The sequence below is a fragment of the Hemiscyllium ocellatum genome, unplaced genomic scaffold (genome assembly GCF_020745735.1).
Source record: "Hemiscyllium ocellatum isolate sHemOce1 unplaced genomic scaffold, sHemOce1.pat.X.cur. scaffold_752_pat_ctg1, whole genome shotgun sequence".
Taxonomy (NCBI): domain Eukaryota; kingdom Metazoa; phylum Chordata; class Chondrichthyes; order Orectolobiformes; family Hemiscylliidae; genus Hemiscyllium; species Hemiscyllium ocellatum.
Genome location: NW_026869215.1, coordinates 177,045 through 195,928, shown reverse-complemented (window position 1 = coordinate 195,928; position 18,884 = coordinate 177,045). Strand labels below are relative to the sequence as shown.

The window sequence follows — 18,884 nt, the reverse complement described above, 5'->3', positions numbered from 1 at the left end:
CCTTACCTAATACTACGGGCAATTTAGCATGGCCAATTCACCTGACCCGCACATATTTGGACTGTAGGAGGAAACCGGAGCACCCGGAGGAAACCCACGCAGACACGGGGAGAACGTGCAAACTCCACACAGTCAGCCGCCTGAGTCGGGAATTGAACCCGGGTCTCAGGCGCTGTGAGGCAGCAGTGCTAACCACTGTGCCACCGTGCCGCCATTAAAACAAGGCCCACCCTGTTTAAATTAATCAAATTCAACACCCCAAAAAAAAGACACAAACACTTACCACTCGCTACCTTTGAGTACAATAATCCTGAACTCAAAGTTGAATTAGAGATTTTGATCCAACTAAGAGTCCCCAGTCTGCCATGGACCAGAGTAAACCCCCACAAAAAATCCAGAACACAGCCTAACCCTCACATTTTCTTCTTGTAAAGGTACGTGCAAGGCATTGTGTTCCGGATACAGTTTGATCGGTCAAACGACCAGGTTTGAAGTTAAACACACTTTATTCATACACTATAGTTAAAAGACAATAAATGGAAAAGGCAATTAGAATATTTGAAAACTAAACAGAATAAGAAATTATTTTACTACTAAAGAGTAACTGTTGTAATATCGTAACACCCCATAAACACACCATTGGCAACAGGTAATTTCAGAAAAACAGATTGTCTGACATGCAACTCCAGCAGCAGTAAGAAAAAACATCAAGAGATCATTCAGTGAGCGAGTGAAGCAGGGAGAGACATCCTCCAGCTTCCACACTCTGTTGAGACCTCAGCAACAACTGTTGAAAGTTAAACCTAAAATCCAGGTTCTGTGGGAGTTTGATCACACCCATTCAGGCTGCTTCTATTCTTCCATCTTTGAAAATACCTAAGCTGTTTTATAGGTTTTCAATGGACAACAACCCTCAGCCTGAAAACCTTTCTTCAAAACAAAGACAGGACAAAATACATCTCTTAAAGCCATAACATCATCGCAAAGTGATAGGGAGGGACTATGAGACTTTGTTAGAGGGTTATTCCTTTAAGACCACTATCCTATTGGAGTGTCAGTATTGAGGGTGTGTCCTTTGTCAGAGGGTGATATTGAGGGAGAGATGTCATTACTAATGAGAGCACACTGAATAAGCTCTATCTTAAAACATTTTTAAGCTCAGTACAAAAATTCCTTTGAAATCCATGTCTCAGAAATTTCAGGTACAGGTCATTCTGCTATAATGTGCATTTTGTTAACGTAAATTCACTGTAACATAATTGATGAATTGGTGACACTGTTTCTAAAGCATGAATATTTAAAATGTGTGTTGGCTGTAACGCAATTACATCACCAACACATTAAGCACCGTTTCCAAAGTGCGATTTATCAAAAATGCAGGGTAGCACAATAATGCAACTGTTGTGTTACAGAAGAATGACCTGTTCTCCACCACATTATTTCCTCCAGCATCTGAGATGCAGATTACAGCACCACCACAGGCAGGAGGCTGTAACTACAATGTGACATGTTTACATTGGAAAGTTGGCCCAGGAATTCAAACAATGTGGGGAAGATGAGAACATGTGAGGCAATCTTGAGTCAACAATTTTGAATCAATATGAAGTTGAATTGATATTTATGTACCTGAGTATTTCATTCCACTTTGGATGGCACAGTGGCTCAGTGGTTAGCACTTCTGCGTCACAGCACCAGGGTCCTGGGTTCAATTCCCACCTGTCTGTGTAGAATTTGCACATTTTCCCTGTGTTTGCGTGGGTTTCCTCTGGGTTCCTCCCACAATCCAAAGATGTGCAGGTCAGGTGAATTGGCCACGCTAAATTGCCCACAGTGTTAGATGCATTAGTCAGGGATAAATGTGGGGGAATGGGTTTGGGTGGGTTTCTCTTCAGAGGTGGGGTGTGGACTGGTTGGGCTGAAGGGCCTGTTTCCACACTGTAGAGAATCTAATCTAATCCAATAACGGTAAAGTTGTTCATTACCAACAAGCTTGCTGCAATTTCTCACTGTTTGCCCAAGATGCAACATTCAGAAAGCATGTTCAGGTCTGAGTGAAGTTCACACTTCAGTTCAGGGATATTCAACCACGTTGGCAGCACTCCATCTTGGGTAAGACAGGGTCACACAACAGCACTTGGGGAGCAGAAAGGATGAGGGTGTTTGGGGTTTCTGTCAATACACTAAGTAGCACACACACTGAAGTTTAATTGGACTCCATTTGCTGAAGACATTCTGCTGGTAAATTGCTGTTTGTGCTGATGTACAGAACAAGAGCTTTATAGATCGAGCTGTCAAGGACAAAGGCAAGGAAGTTACGCTGAGTTTATAAAGGTCTGCTTAGTTTACAAAGACATCATTGTGTCCAGTTCTGGTCAGTGCATTTCAGGAAGGATGTGAGAGTCTGAGAGGATATGGAAGAGATTTCCCTGAACAGTTCCAATGAGCGGGGATTTCAGTGACAGGGTTCATTTGGGGAAGTTGGTGCTGTTCCTCTCAGAGCGACGGTGACTGGGGGTGAATCTGACTGATGAGGACGAGATGGGGCCAGGTTTAGATCAGGGAGACAAAGGAAAGCTGTTCCCTTTTGCTGAAGGTACAAGGACCAAGGAGACATATTGAAGATTCGGGGTGGGATAGACAGAGCAGGGGTTGTGAGGAAGGACTGTTATACACTGTGAGTGATAATAATCTGGATCTCACTGCCTACAAGGTGGTGTGGAAGGGAAGATGCTCACTGATTTCAAACAGAATTTGGATGAATATTTGTGGGAAATAAACTCTCAGAACAATGAGTAGTGAGTGGGGAAATGGCACTGACTGCATTACTGTACAGAGACAGCTGGCATAGCTCAATGGACTGAATGGTTACCTGAGAATTCTATGGCTCTCAGACAATCCGAACCAGTTCCCTTAACCCAACATCCCATGGGATTTGGTTGCACTGATAAAGCTTGAAGCAGCCTTTCAGCTTCCTTTAACAGTTTCCCCCTCACAGACACAAACACCAGCAACAGTGAGAACAACAGCTACAATGAATATCCCAGCTCGTATTCCCAGGATCAGGATCACATGCAGACTCTCTCCTCTGTTATCTAGAAAACACAGAGAAAGGGTTAATCACTTCCTGTCCATGTTCAATCTCTCTCAGGCTCCACGTCACTCCAACTGTGGCAGTGATAGAGTGAGAATGTCACTGGGTGAACAATTCAGAATCCAAAGCTAATGTTCTGGGAACATTGGTTCACATTACATTGTTACAGATGGTGAAATTTAAATTTAATTAAAAGATCTGTAATTAAAACATTTGCCTAATTGAGACTGTGTAACCATTGCTGATTGTTGTAAACACCCAGCTCGTTCACTTATGGCCTTCACTTATGGGAATCTCCTGAAATTTTACCCGGCCGACCCTACATGTGATTCCAGACCCACAGCAATTTGATTGGCTCCAAACTGTCTTCCAAACCAGAAAAGCCACTGGGATGAAATATAAAATGTGTCTTTCTGAGCAACTAATGGTTTCTCAGAGACACCAAAGTCTCCAAGATCTTTTCACTGTGAACTTGCTGCGAGTGCCATTCTGACCTTCCACTTTAGTGGGGAGACGATGGTCTAGTGTTAATATCTCTACAGGAATCATGCAGACAGTGCGGTGCTGTCTGGAGATTGCAGGTTGGATCCATTCTAGCTGATGCTGGAATGTGTGTAAATTTAAAATCTGGAATTCAGGATCCAATGATAACCATGAAATCATTGAAGATTGTCAGCAAAACCCATCTGGTTCACTGGTGTCCATCTGGGAAGGGCAGTGCTGACAGTATCAGGTCTGACTTACAGGAATGAAGCTAGTGAATGAATCAAATCAAAGTGTGGGATATTGGAGACAGTGCAGGTTTGTCCTGGGGGATTCCCTGTCAAAGGTTTCTCTCTTTTTTCCACACAGGATTGTGTTGTTGTGAATTGTTGGAGAGAAATCTGGAAACGTTGTTCACAGAGTGTGACATCTCTCTTGGTCTCATGTAAATCAGCCATGATCTCAACAGACCACTGCACAGAATTTCAGATTCCATTAAATAAACAGCTCCAGACATTACCCAGAGACTGGAGGAAACTACTACAAGTGAGTGTGTGAGAACTCTCCCTATCTTTGTCACCTCAACCCATTCAACAACTGCCACAATCTCTAAACTCAACCAGCCCCTGTACCCAATATCACCTCTGTGACATGGCACAGCCCATTCACTTGTCATTTCCTCTGTAACCTCCTCCTGCTACTAAACAACCTCCTTACCTCTGTAGCCTCCTCGAGCCCCTCCAGCCTCCTCCCTACCTCTGTCATCTCCTCCTTCCATACATCCCTCCCTATCTCTGTAACATCCTCCAAATGCTACAGAATACGCTATATGTGTACACCCCTTCACCCGCTACACCCCCTCCCTATCTCTGTAACCCCACCCAGACCCTACACCCCCTTCTTATTTCTGTAACCTCCTCCAGCCCGTACATCCCCTCCCTATATCTGTAAATCCCTCCAGCCCCTAGACCTCCTCCCTGTCTCTGTAACTTTCTCCAGGGCCTACTCCCCCTCCTTATCTCTGTAACCAACTCCAGCCCCTACACCCCCTACCTATATCTGTAATCCCCTCCAGCCCTTACACCCCCTTACCCCCATCTCTGTAACTTCCTTCAGCCCCTACACCCCCTCCCTATCTCTGTAACCCCCTCCAGCCCCTACACCTCCTCTCTATCTCTGGAACCCCCTCCAGCCCCTATACCCCTTCTCTATCTCTGTAATCCCCTCCAGACCCTACACGCCCCATCTCTGGAACCCCCTCCAGCCCCTATACCCCCTCGCTGTCTCTGTAACCTCCTTCCACTGCACACGCCCTCCCGTTTTGTGTAACCTCCTCCAGCCCCTACAATTGTCACTATCTCTGTAAGGTCTGCCAGCCCTTACACCTCTATCTCTGTCACCTCCTCCAGCCCAATGCTTTGTCAGAGCAGCAGTCGGAGAGGAGCAGAAAGGTTGGAGCCTTCACTCTGTCCAGAGGCAGGTCTCCTGAGGTGACCTCACAATTTAAAAATTAGCTCAGGGAAAGAGGATTGGTTGCCTAGGAACCAATTTTCGGGGCTCAGAGTAAAACCTGTCGGGAGACAGAATGTAACGTCCTTATCCTTGTGCCTTGTCATTCTTTAGGAATAGAGAAATCTGACTTGGTGAGTAATGGGTGAGGTTGGGTAGTTTATTCCTAGTTTATTGTTTGTACTTGCTAAGGAGAACTCGGCACTGCAGAATGCTCCTCCTGCAATAATGTGTGGAATCACAGACACTTCCAGTCTCCTTGGTGACCATGTATTCAAGACGTATATTCAGCTGCAGCTCCTGGTTTGGTACAAGGAGCAGATGCAGCTGCAGATGGAGTCATGATGGAGCATCCATGACGCTGAGGACATTGTGGATAGCACATATACTGAGCTGTTGCACCATACGGAAGAGCTACACAGGCAGAAAGGTCTGGGACAACCACCAGGAAAACTGTGGTCAGGTCATGCACGAGTCCCCTGTGGCCATTCCCTCACAAACAGATATCACGTGCTGGATACTGTTGTCGGGGGGTGGCCTATCGGGGGAAAGTTTGCAGTGTCGCAACTGGCTCTGCTGCAGAGTGTAAGAAGGAAAAGGCTGGCTGGTCTTCAGTGACAGAGGACTCGTTTGTAAGAGGAACTGACAGGCAGTTCTGTGGTGCAGAAAATGGGGAGGATACTAAATGAGTATTTTGCATCAGTGTTTACTGTGGAAAAGGATATGGAAGACATAGACGTAGGGAAATAGATGGTGACACCTTGTAAAATGTCCATATTACAGAGGAGGAAGTGTTGGATGTCTTGAAATGCATAAAAGTGGATAAATCCCCAGGACCTGATCAGGCGTACCCCAGAACTCCGTGGGAAGCTAGAGAAGTGATTGCTGGGCCTCTTGCTGAAATATTTGTATCATCGATAGTCATAGGTGAGGTGCCGGAAGACTGGAGGTTGGCAAACGTGGTGCCACTGTTTAAGAAGGGCAGTAAATACAAGCCAGCGAACTATAGACTGGTGAGCCTGACCTCAGTGGTGGGCAAGTTGTTGGAGGGAACATAGAACATAGAACATAGAAGGATACAGCGCAGTACAGGCCCTTCGGCCCTCGATGTTGCGCCGACCGAATCCTACCTAACCTATACTAGCCCAATAACTTCCAAATGCCTATCCAATGCCCGCTTAAATGACCATAAAGAAGGAGAGTTCACCACTGATACGGGCAGGGCATTCGATGAACTCACAACCCGCTGTGTGAAGAATCTACCCCTAACATCTGTCCTATACCTACCACCCCTTAATTTAAAGCTATGTCCCCTAGTAACACCTGACTCCATTAGCGGTAAAAGGTTCTTAGTATCTACCCTATCTAAACCCCTAATCATCTTATACACTTCTATCAGATCTCCCCTAAACCTTCTCTTCTCCAATGAGAACAGCCCCAAGTGCCTCAGCCTTTCCTCATAAGATTTTCCTACCATTCCAGGCAACATCCTGGTAAACCTCCTCTGCACTCGTTCTAAAGCTTCCACATCCTTCCTATAGTATGGCGACCAAAACTGCACACAATACTCCAGATGAGGCCTCACCAGAGTCTTATACAACTGCAACATGACCTCAGGACTCCGGAACTCAATTCCTCTGCCAATAAAGCCCAGTACACCATATGCCTTCCTCACAGCACTATTTACCTGGGTGGCAACTTTCAGAGATCTGTGTACATGGACACCAAGATCCCTCTGCTCATCCACACTACCAAGTAGCCTACCATTAGCCCAGTACTCCATCTTCTTGTTATTCCTACCAAAGTGAACGACTTCGCACTTAGCTACATTGAATTCCATTTGCCACATTTCCGCCCAGCTCTGCAACTTATCTATATCCCGCTGTAACCTACCACTTCCTTCCTCACTATCCACAACTCCACCGACTTTTGTGTCATCCGCAAACTTGCTTACCCAGCTTTCAAGTCCTTCCTCTAGATCATTTATAAAGATAACAAAAAGCAATGGTCCCAAAACAGATCCTTGTGGTACACCGCTAGTAACTGCGCTCCAAGATGAACATAATCCATCAACTACTACCCTCTGTCTCCTTCCAGCCAGCCAATTCCTAATCCAAACCTCTAATGTATCCTCAATGCCATACCTCCGAAGTTTTAGCATTAGCCTACCATGGGGAACCTTATCGAACGCCTTACTAAAATCCATATACACAACATCTACTGCTTTACCCTCATCCACTTCCTTAGTCACCTTCTCAAAGAACTCAATAAGGTTTGTGAGGCACGACCTGCCCTTCACAAAACCATGCTGGCTATCCCTGATCACGTTATTCCTACCCAGATGTTCATAAATCTTATCCCTTACCATTCTCTCTAAGACTTTGCCCACCACTGAAGTCAGACTCACTGGCCTATAGTTACTAGGGCTATCCCTACTCCCTTTCTTGAACAATGGGACCACATTCGCTATCCTCCAGTCCTCTGGTACTATTCCCGTTGACAATGACGACATAAAAATCCAGGCCAATGGCTCTGCTATCTCCTCCCTAGCTTCCCATAGGATCCTGGGGTAAATGCCATCAGGACCAGGAGACTTATCTATATTCATCCTTTCCAATATTCCCAAAACCTCTTCCCTGCACATTTCCAGGGCATCCATTCTAATTATTTGTGATTCCATATTCACATCAGCAACAGTGTCCTGTTCCTGAGTGAATACTGATGAAAAGTACTGATTTAATGTCTCTCCAATCTCCTCCGCCTCCACACACAACTTCCCACTACTATCCTTGACTGGACCGATACCTACCCTAGTCATCCTTTTATTCTTGACATACCTATAGAAAGCCTTTGGGTTTTCCCTAATCCTACCAGCTAAAGACTTTTCATGTCCCCTTCTCGCTTCTCTTAGCTCCCTCTTTAGCTCCTTCCTGGCTACCTTATAACTCTCAATCGCCCCTACTGAACCTTCACGCCTCATCTTTACATATGCCGCCTTCTTCCCTTTCACAAGGGACTCCAATTCCTTACTAAACCACGGCTGCCTCACAAGGCCCTTTACACCATGCCTGACTGGTACATACCTATCGAGGACACGCAGTAGCTGCTCCTTGAACAATCCCCACATCTCATTAGTGTTCTTCTCTTGAAGCCTGTTTTTCCAATCCACACATCCTAATTCATGCCTCACAGCATCATAATTTCCCTGCCCCCAGCTATAGCTCTTGCCCTGCGGCGCACGATTATCCCTCTCCATCACTAAAGTAAAAGTCACCGAGTTGTGGTCACTGTCCCCGAAGTGCTCACCTACCTCCAAGTCTAACACCTGGCCTGGTTCATTACCTAGAACCAAATCCAATATAGCCTCCCCTCTTGTTGGCCTGTCGACATATTGTGTCAGGAAACCCTCCTGCACACATTGTACAAACACCGACCCATCTAACGATCTCGAGCTATAGCTCTCCCAGTCAATATCTGGGAAGTTAAAGTCCCCCATAACAACCACCCTGCTACCTTCACTCTTTTCCTGAATCATCCTCGCAATATTATCCTCTACTTCTCTAGGACTATTAGGAGGCCTGTAGAAAACACCTAACAGGGTGACCTCACCTTTCCTATTTCTAACCTCAGCCCAAACTACCTCAGATGGCAAGTCCTCTTCCATCGTCCATTCCACTGCTGTGATACTGTCTTTGACAAGTAATGCCACGCCTCCCCCTTTTTTACCCCCATGTCTGATCCTACTAAAACATTTGAACCCTGGAATGTGCAACAGCCATTCTTGTCCCTGTTCGACCCACGTCTCTGTAATGGCCACAACATCGAAGTCCCAGGTACCAACCCACGCTGCAAGTTCACCTACCTTATTCCTTATACTTCTGGCATTGAAGTATACACACTTCAATCCACCTTTCTGGTTACAGGCACCCTCCTTAGAGATCGCTGCATTATTCCTAACCTCCCTGAGGGACAGGATGTACGTGTATTTGGAAAGGCAAGGACTGATTCGGGATAGCCAACATGGCTTTGTGCGTGGGAGATCATGTCTCACAAACTTGATCGAGTTTTTTGAAGAAGTAACAAAGAAGATTGATGAGGGCAGAGCAGTAGATGTGATCTATATGGACTTCAGTAAGGCATTTCACAAGGTTCCCCATGGGAGACTGGTTAGCAAGGTTAGATCTCAGGGAATACAGGGAGAACTAGCCATTTGGATACAGAACTGGCTCAAAGGTAGAAGAAAGAGGGTGGTGGTGGAGGGTTGTTTTTCAGTCTGGAGGCCTGTGACCAGTGGGGTGTCACAAGGATCAGTGCTGGGTCCTCTACTTTTTATCATTTACATAAATGATTTGGATGCGAGCATAAGAGGTACAGTTAGTAAGTTTGCAGATGACACCAAAATTGGAGGTGTGTTGGACAGTGAAGAAGGTTACCTCAGATTACAACAGGATCTGGACCAGATGGGCCAATGGGCTGAAAAATGGCAGATGGAGTTTAATTCAGATAAATGCGAGGTGCTGCATTTTGGGAAAGCAAATCTTAGCAAGATTTATACACTTCATGGTGAGGTCCTCGGGAGTGTTGCTGAACAAAGAGACCTTGGAGAATAGTTTCATAGCTCCTTGAAAGTGGAGTCGCAGGTAGATAGGATAGTGAAGAAGGCATTTGATATGCTTTCTTTTATTGGTCAGAGTATTGAGTACAGGAGTTGGGAGGTCACGTTACGGTTGTACGGGACATTGGTTAGGCCGCTGTTGGAACATTGCGTGCAATTCTGGTCTCCTTCCTATCTGAAAAATGTTGTGAAACTCAAAAGGGTTCAGAAAAGATTTACAAGGATGTTGCCAGGATTGGAGACTTGAGGTCCAGGGAGAGGCTAAACAGGCTGGGGCTGCTTTCCATGGAGCGTCGAAGGCTGAGGGGTGACCTTGTATGACTCTATAACTCTCTATGTCCACAAATGGGACTCTCGAATTGGATATTATCCTCCTGGTCAGAACTTCAGAGTAGCTACCAGGCATTCTGAAGGGTAAGGGTGAACAACCAGCTGTTGTGGTACATGTCTATGCTAAAAAAAAATGAAATGTGGTTCTGTAATAGGAATTGAGAGAGTTAGGGAATAGATTAAAAAGGAAGTCATAAAATATCTTTGGCTGACAGGATCAAGGAAAATCCCAAGACTTTTTATAAGTATATTAAGGGCAAGTGCAGCATCTCTGATAGTCTGATTGCCTCTTCCTGAGGTCTCAATAACCATTCAACAACTGCTGTCTGCTTCAACATAGGGCCTCTTCCAGACTTGCTGGAACCAATTCCCAGATACAGACCTCATTAACAGCCACCTTCTGCGATCTGTTTAAACACAATACCCTTCACTTTGTCTGTTGGAATTCCTTTGACCAAGAATCTGCCTGCAATCAGCCTCCAGGCCTGGCCTCACAAACAAACAGATGCTTGTTGGTCTGCTATCTTCCTTTTACCACAAGCTGTCCCAAATTCCACAGTTCATTTTCAGCTCATACTTCCCAATTCACAACTCCAACCAAAACTGGTAAAACAATACAAACAAAAATACTGAAAAATCAGTGAGCATTCTAACATTAGTTACTTCCTTTCTTATCTGAGGCTGCATCCCATCAGGACCAGGGACTTGTTGGCCTTTTCTCCCACTAGTTTCTCTGGTTCATTTCCTCTTGTGAGAGTTTCTGTATTTATTTCCTCCCCTTGGTTATTGTAGAATTTACTGGAATACAGTGGGACCACCTCTTATTTCATGCTGTCCAGTGATGTGCAAGTTAGTGTGGATTGGCAATGCAAAATTGTCCTATAGTGTCCAGGGGTGTGCAAGCTAGGTGAGTTAGCCAATGGAAATGTAGGGATATGAGGCTAGGCTGTATCTGGGATGCTCATCAGAGGGTCAATGTGGATCTGATGGGCTGAATGGACTCTTTACACCCTGCAGACATTCTATGATTGATTGTATCTCTTCTCTGCCCCACATTCCAGGATTCAATTTGGTGAAACCTCAATGTGCTGACTCGAAGATAAGGAAATCCTTCCTCAGCTGAGGTGACTCAAGCTATAAAATGTCAATACCTCCCAGCTGTCATTTGAGGCGACTGACAAATGGGAGTAGAGCAATGTGAACACTGAGGGCTGTGCTGAACACTCAGGGTGAGGGCAGGGAGTCAGACATCAATATCAGGGCTGCTAACTTACTCCCAAACGCTATCCTGCGACCGTCCGACCTGTTGGCACCAACAGTGTTCCCCGCCTCACAGGAGTACACACCCTCCTGTTTGGGAGTGATTCTGTACAAGGTCAGGTCTCTCTCAGATGATTCCAGAGGCTCAGTCTCCTCTCCCTGTCTCCGTACCCACTTGTACCAGCTGGTTGGGGGGTTACTGTCGCTGGTACAGCTCAGGGTGATGTTGTCACCTTCGTGTATCGCACTGTCCGATGGAGAGATCGACACCTTCACATTCCGAGGGGCATCTGACAGAAAGGGACAAGACCCTCAGTGAGAGACAGCATTACCTGAGCATCACTCACTCAGGGAGACATTGCAAGGGGTGACGTAACAGGAAAATCGGTCACAGATCCCTCAGGGCAGATAACTTGACAATTCTTCAATTAAAGGGCGCAGCTTTTAAGGAAGAGAAATGGTGAGAGGTGAAATAGATTAGGGACAGATTGCCAAAGTTCAGGGCTGTAAATGGGAGAGTGAATTGGGAAATACTCAAGAGGCTGAAACTAGACAGGGTTACAAGGATAGGGAGGGGGTGTAGGGAATGGGGAGCATTACCGAGACAGAGAGGGCATAGAGACTGGTCGAGGTCCAGAGTAGGGAGGAGTGTAAGGACTAGTGGAGGTTACAGAGACAGAGAGGGGTGTCAAGGCTGGAGAATGATACAGGGATAGGGAAAGGTTTTGGGGCCAGAGGGAGGTACAGAAATAGGGAGGGAGTAAGTATTGGAGAATGTTATGGAGACAGGGAGGAGTGTAGGGACAGGAGGGGGTTTCAGAGATAGGGAGGGGGTGTAGGGGCTGGTGGGGGTTACAGACACAGGGAGGGGGTGTAGGGACTGGAGGGGGTTACAGAGATAGGGAGGGGGTGTAGGGACTGGAGGGGGTTACAGAGAGAGGAAGGGGGTGATGGAGGGTGTTGAAAGCCAAGAATGGGAATTTTATAATCGATGTGTTGCTGGACTGGGGAACGATGCAGGAGAGGGAGTGAGAGGAGGGTGATTAGAGAAAGGGACTCGCTGTGAGTTCAGAGACCGGGGGACAGTGATGTTTTGGATAAGGAGCTCTCATGCAGTGAGTAGTGACAGAGACCGGGGAGTTTACATTGGGAAAAGGTCAACCTGGGAATGTCACTCACAGAGCACCTCAATCCTGAAGCTCTTTGAAGTTTGTCTTCCAATAACGTTTTCCGCTTTGCAGTAATAATCTCCAGATTCCGTTGGGGTGATGGAGCGAATGGTCAGGATGTTCCCTGTCCCCTTGTTAGCTGCTGAGTTCACACTGTCCTTATACCAGGTGTAGAGAGCTCCTGGATTACTCCTGGAGTTACAGGTCAGGGTAACCCGGTCTCCCTCCTTCACCTCTCCCTGTGGCTCATTGCGAACAATGGTAACATCTCCAGGACCATCTATAAGAGGAATTACAGCTCGAATCAGGTCAGGGAGAGGGATAAAGCTGTGGAATATCATGGAACATTCTCCCAAATCCCATGCCTGACTATCCAACTGTATGTGGAGTCCAGAGATCTAAACACAATGCTCCGAGTGTGGTCTGGGGGCTATTTTCTGTATATCCCACACCCTCTTTACTTACACTGTACATTAATGTGTTTGGGTGTAGAATCCCGGGAGCTGACAGAATTCCCTGCTGTACAGATGTAGCTACAAGATGTATCATTCCTGGTGGGTTGAATCCTAATCGTGTCGGTATTTTCTCGCAGATCTTTCCGTTGTCTGTTGCACATTTTCCTCCAGCTGTAGGTATGAACCGGGGGGTTGGCTTCACCTCGACACGTTAACGTGATCTCGGTCCCCTCCTTCACTGTATCCTCAGAAATAATCTCCACGTTTCTCGGTCCGTCTGTGGGGAGAGAGAGACGTGATTCGGAGATTTCAGAATCCCTCACATATCCGGGTCCACAGGAGACAGGGGGTCTCTGAGGGGTGGGGTGGGGGAACATCAGAAAGATTGCTGATCAGAAATGAAACCCGGAAAAATGACATGTCAACAATACAATCTCTGAATTTACGTAGCGTCTGTTGAAGAAGGTGTTGGATTGAAAAGGGTGAAACAGTAATGTGACTGCAAGTTGCTTCAACAACATCAGGAGAAGAGGTCGGCTTTCCTCAATGTCTGAGAGGAAAGTGGGAGATGGAGGGGTGAAGCGAGGGAATATCTGAGCTCAGGGTCATAGGCGGCTGAAAGCAGAGCCGGTGGTGGGATTCAGGTGCTACTCTAGAGGCCAGGACTCGAGGAGGTTACAGAGATAGGGAGGGGGTGTAGGGACTGGAGGTGGTTACAGAGATGGGGGTGTAGGGGCTGGAGGGGGTTACAGAGATAGGGAGGGGTTGTGGGGGCTGGAGGGGGTTACAGAGATAGTGAGGGCTTGTGGGGGCTGGAGGAGGTTGCAGAGATAGGAAGGGGGTGTAGGGGCTAAAGGGTGTTACAGAGACAGGGAGGGGGTGTAGGGGCTAAAGGGTGTTACAGAGACAGGGAGGGGGTGTAGGGGCTGGAGGGGGTTACAGAGATAGGGAGGGGGTGTAGTGACTGGAGGAGGTTACACGGATAGGAAGGGGGTGTAGGGGCTAAAGGGTGTTACAGAGATAGGAAGGGGCTGGAGGGGGTTACAGTGATAGGGAGGGAGCGTAGGGACTGGAGGGTGATACAGAGATAGGGAGGATGTGTAGGGACTGGAGGGTTTACAAAGCAGGGAGGCGTGTAGGGGCTGAAGGAGGTTATAGAGATAGGAAGGGTGTGGAGGGGCTCACAGAGATAGGGAGAGAGTGTCGGGGCTAGCGGGGGTTACAGAGATTTGGAGGGGCTGGAGGAGAGTACAGAGACATGGAGAGAGGAGAGGAACTGGAGAGTGTTAAAGAAATTAGGAGGGGGTGTAGCGGCTGGAGGGGGTTACAGAGATAGGGATGGGGTGTAGGAGCTGGAGGTGGTTACAGAGATAGGGATGGGGTGTATGGGCGGGAGGGGGTTACAGAGATAGCGAGGGGGTTTAGGGGCGGGAGGTGGTTACAGAGATAGGGAAAGGGTGTAAAGGCTACAAGGGGTTAAAGAGATAGGGAGGGGATGGAGGGGTTACAGTGATAGGGAGTTGGTTGGGGCTGGAGTGGGTTACAGAGATAGGGAGGGGTTGTAGGGGCTGTAGGAGGTTACAGAGATAGGGAAGAGGCATAAGGGCTGGTGAAGGGTTATAGAGATAGGGATGGCGTGTAGGGGGTTACAGAAATATGAAGAGGGTGTCAGGGATGGAGGGGGTTACAGAGATAGGGAGGGGGTGTAGAGGCTGGAGGGGGTTACAGAGAGAGGGAGGAGGGGGTTAGGGGCTGGAGGGTGTTATGGAGATAGGGAGGGTTATAGGAGCTGGAGGTCGTTACAGAGATAGGAAGGGGTTGTTGAGGGTTACAGAAATAGGGAGGGGATCCCGCGGAGGGAGGGGGTTACAGAGATAGGAAGGGGATCTAGAGGCTGGAGGAGTTACAGAGGTAGGGAGGGGGTTACAGACATAGGGAGGAGATCTATGGTCTGGAGGGGGTCACAGAGATAGGGAGTGGATATAGGGATTAGAGGAGGTCACAGAGATATGGTGTAGGGGCTGAAGGAGTTTACAGAGATAGGGTGGGGATGTAGGAGCTGGAGGAAAGTACAGAGACAGGGAGGGGTGTAGGAGTTAGAGCAGATGATAGAGATAGGGAGGGTCTGAAGAGGCTGGTGCAGGTTACAGAGATAGACATTGGTCAAGGTTTGGAGGAGGTTAGAGAGACACGGAGGGTTGGAGGGGGTTACAAAGATAGGGAATGGGTGTTGGGGCTGGTAGTGGTTACAGAGATAGGGAGGGGGTGTAGGGGCTGGAGAGGGGTTACAGAGATAGGGAGGGGGTGTAGGGGCTGGAGGAGGTTACAGAGATAGGGAGGGGGGTGTAGGGGCTGGAGGGGGTTACAGAGATAGGGATGGAGTGATGGAGCTGGAGGAGATTAAAAGATATGGAGGGGGTTCAGAGATGGGGAGAGTGTTCAGTGGCCAGAAGATTACAGAGATAGGGAGGGGGTGTCAGGGCTGGAGCGGTTTACAGAGATAGGGAGGGGGGTCAAGGCTAGAGATGGTTAGGGAGATAGAGAGATGTGTAAGGGCTGAAGGAGCACGCAAAGATAGAGAGGGATGTAGGGGATGGAGGAGGTTATAAAGATAGGGACTGATTAGGGATTGGAGGTAGTTACAGGGGGAAGGGATATAGGGCCTGGAAGAGGATATAGATATAGGGAGGGGGTGATGGATGAATTTGAAAGTGTTGAGTGGGAAGTTTATAATCGATGTGTTGCTGGACTGGGGAACGATGCAGGAGAGGGAGTGAGAGGAGGGTGATTGGGGAAAGGGACTCGCTGTGAGTTCAGAGACCGGGGGACAGTGAGGTTTTGGATAAGGAGCTCTCATGCAGTGAGTAGTGACAGAGACCGGGGAGTTTACATTGGGAAAAGGTCAACCTGGGAATGTCACTCACAGAGCACCTCGATCCTGAAGCTCTTTGAAGTTTGTCTTCCAATAACGTTTTCCGCTTTGCAGTAATAATCTCCAGATTCCGTTGGGGTGATGGAGCGAATGGTCAGGATGTTCCCTGTCCCCTTGTTAGCTGCTGTGTTCACATTGTCCTTATACCAGGTGTAGAGAGCTCCTGGATTACTCCTGGAGTTACAGGTCAGGGTAACCCGGTCTCCCTCCTTCACCTCTCCCTGTGGCTCATTGCGAACAATGGTAACATCTCCAGGACCATCTATAAGAGGAATTACAGCTCAATTCAGGTCAGGGAGAGGGATAAAGCTGTGGAACATCATGGAACATTCTCCCAAATCCCATGCCTGACTATCCAGCTGTAGTATGGTGACCAGGGATCTGAACACAGTGTTCCGAGTTTGGTCTGAGGCTATTTTCTGTATATCCCACACCCTCTTTACTTACACTGTACATTAATGTGTTTGGGTGTAGAATTCCGGGAGCTGACAGAATTCCGTGCTGTACAGATGTAGCTACAAGATGCATCATTCCTGGTGGGTTGAATCCTAATCGTGTCGGTATTTTCTCGCAGATCTTTCCGTTCTCTGTTGCACATTTTCCTCCAGCTGTAGGTATGAACCGGGGGTTTGGCTTCACCTCGACACGTTAACGTGATCTCGGTCCCCTCCTTCACTGCATCCTCAGAAATAATCTCCACGTTTCTCGGTCCGTCTGTGGGGAGAGAGAGAGAGAGACGTGATTCGGAGATTTCAGAATCCCTCACATATCCGGGTCCACAGGAGACAGGGAGGCTCTGAGGGGTGGGGTGGGGGAACACCAGAAAGATTGCTGATCAGAAATGAAACCCGGAAAAATGACATGTCAACAATACAATCTCTGAATTTACGTAGCGTCTGTTGAAGAAGGTGTTGGATTGAAAAGGGTGAAACAGTAATGTGACTGCAAGTTGCTTCAACAACATCAGGAGAAGAGGTCGGCTTTCCTCAATGTCTGAGAGGAAAGAGGGAGATGGAGGGGTGAAGCGAGGGAATATCTGAGCTCAGGGTCATAGGCGGCTGAAAGCAGAGCCGGTGGTGGGATTCAGGTGCTACTCTAGAGGCCAGGACTCGAGGAGGTTACAGAGATAGGGAGGGGGTGTAGGGACTGGAGGTGGTTACAGAGATAGGGAGGGGGTGTAGGGGCTGGAGGGGGTTACAGAGATAGGGAGGGGTTGTGGGGGCTGGAGGGGGTTACAGAGATAGTGAGGGGTTGTGGGGGCTGGAGGGGGTTGCAGTGATAGGAAGGGGGTGTAGGGGCTAAAGGGTGTTACAGAGATAGGAAGGGGGTGTAGGGGCTAAAGGGTGTTACAGAGACAGGGAGTGGGTGTAGGGGCTGGAGGGGGTTACAGAGATAGGGACGGGGTGTAGTGACTGGAGGAGGTTACACGGATAGGAAGGGGGTGTAGGGGCTAAAGGGTGTTACAGAGATAGGAAGGGGCTGGAGGGGTTACAGTGATAGGGAGGGGGCGTAGGGACTGGAGGGGGATACAGAGATAGGGAGGATGTGTAGGGACTGGAGGGTTTACAAAGCAGGGAGGCGTGTAGGGGCTGAAGGAGGTTATAGAGATAGGAAGGGTGTGGAGGGGCTCACAGAGATAGGGAGAGAGTGTCGGGGCTAGCGGGGGTTACAGAGATTGGGAGGGGTGGAGGGGCTGGAGGAGAGTACAGAGACAGGGAGAGAGTATAGGAACTGGAGAGTGTTAAAGAAATTAGGAGGGGGTGTAGCGGCTGGAGGGGGTTACAGAGATAGGGAGGGGGTGTAGGAGCAGGAGGGGGTTACAGAGATAGGGATGGGGTGTAGGAGCTGGAGGTGGTTACAGAGATAGGGATGGGGTGTAGGGGCGGGAGCGGGTTACAGAGATAGCGAGGGGGTTTAGGGGCGGGAGGTGGTTACAGAAATAGGGAGGGGGTGTAGGGACTGGAGGGGGTTACGGAGATAGGGAAAGGGTGTAAAGGCTACAAGGGGTTAAAGAGATAGGGAGGGGGTGTAGGGGCTGGAGGGCTTACAGTGATAGGAACGGGGTGTAGGAGCTGGAGGGCTTACAGTGATAGGGAGGTGGTTGGGGCTGGAGTGGGTTACAGAGATAGGGAGGGGGCATAAGGGCTGGTGAAGGGTTATAGAGATAGGGATGGCGCGTAGGGGGTTACAGAAATATGAAGAGGGTGTCAGGGATGGAGGGGGTTACAGAGATAGGGAGGGGGTGTCGAGGCTGGAGGGGGTTACAGAGAGAGGGAGGAGGGGGTTAGGGGCTGGAGGGTGTTATGGAGATAGGGAGGGTTATAGGAGCTGGAGGTCGTTACAGAGATAGGAAGGGGTTGTTGAGGGTTACAGAAATAGGGAGGGGATCCCGCGGATGGAGGGGGTTACAGAGATAGGAAGGGGATCTAGAGGCTGGAGGAGTTACAGAGGTAGGGAGGGGGTTACAGACATAGGGAGGAGATCTACGGTCTGGAGGGGGTCACAGAGATAGGGAGTAGATATAGGGATTAGAGGAGGGCACAGAGATATGGTGTAGGGGCTGAAGGAGTTTACAGAGATAGGGTGGGGATGTAGGAGCTGGAGGAAAGTACAGAGACAGGGAGGGGTGTAGGAGTTAGAGCAGATGATAGAGATAGGGAGGGTCTGAAGAGGCTGGTGCAGGTTACAGAGATAGACATTGGTCAAGGTTTGGAGGAGGTTAGAGAGACACGGAGGGGTTACAAAGATAGGGAATGGGTGTTGGGGCTGGTAGTGGTTACAGAGATAGGGAGGGGTGTAGGGGCTGGAGAGGGGTTACAGAGATAGGGAGGGGGTGTAGGGGCTGGAGGAGGTTACAGAGATAGGGAGGGGGGTGTAGGGGCTGGAGGGGGTTACAGAGATAGGGATGGAGTGATGGAGCTGGAGGAGATTAAAAGATATGGAGGGGGTTCAGAGATGGGGAGAGTGTTCAGTGGCCAGAAGATTACAGAGATAGGGAGGGGGTGTCAGGGCTGGTGCAGGTTACAGAGATAGAGATTGG

General features: G+C 48.4%; 1 protein-coding gene across 1 annotated transcript in view; it reads right to left on the bottom strand.

Annotated features, from left to right (window-relative positions):
* Positions 1-509: 509 nt before the first annotated feature.
* The window catches only part of LOC132814209 (B-cell receptor CD22-like), a 35,960-nt gene continuing 17,585 nt past the window's right edge, over positions 510-18,884 (bottom strand). The window contains exons 5-8 of the mRNA XM_060823427.1: positions 12,923-13,189; positions 12,468-12,737; positions 11,303-11,578; positions 510-3,092 (exon numbers count right to left, since the gene is read on the bottom strand). Of these exons, the coding sequence (XP_060679410.1) occupies positions 2,965-3,092; positions 11,303-11,578; positions 12,468-12,737; positions 12,923-13,189 (941 nt within the window). The 3' untranslated portion in view covers positions 510-2,964. The remainder of the gene's footprint in view (positions 3,093-11,302; positions 11,579-12,467; positions 12,738-12,922; positions 13,190-18,884) is intronic.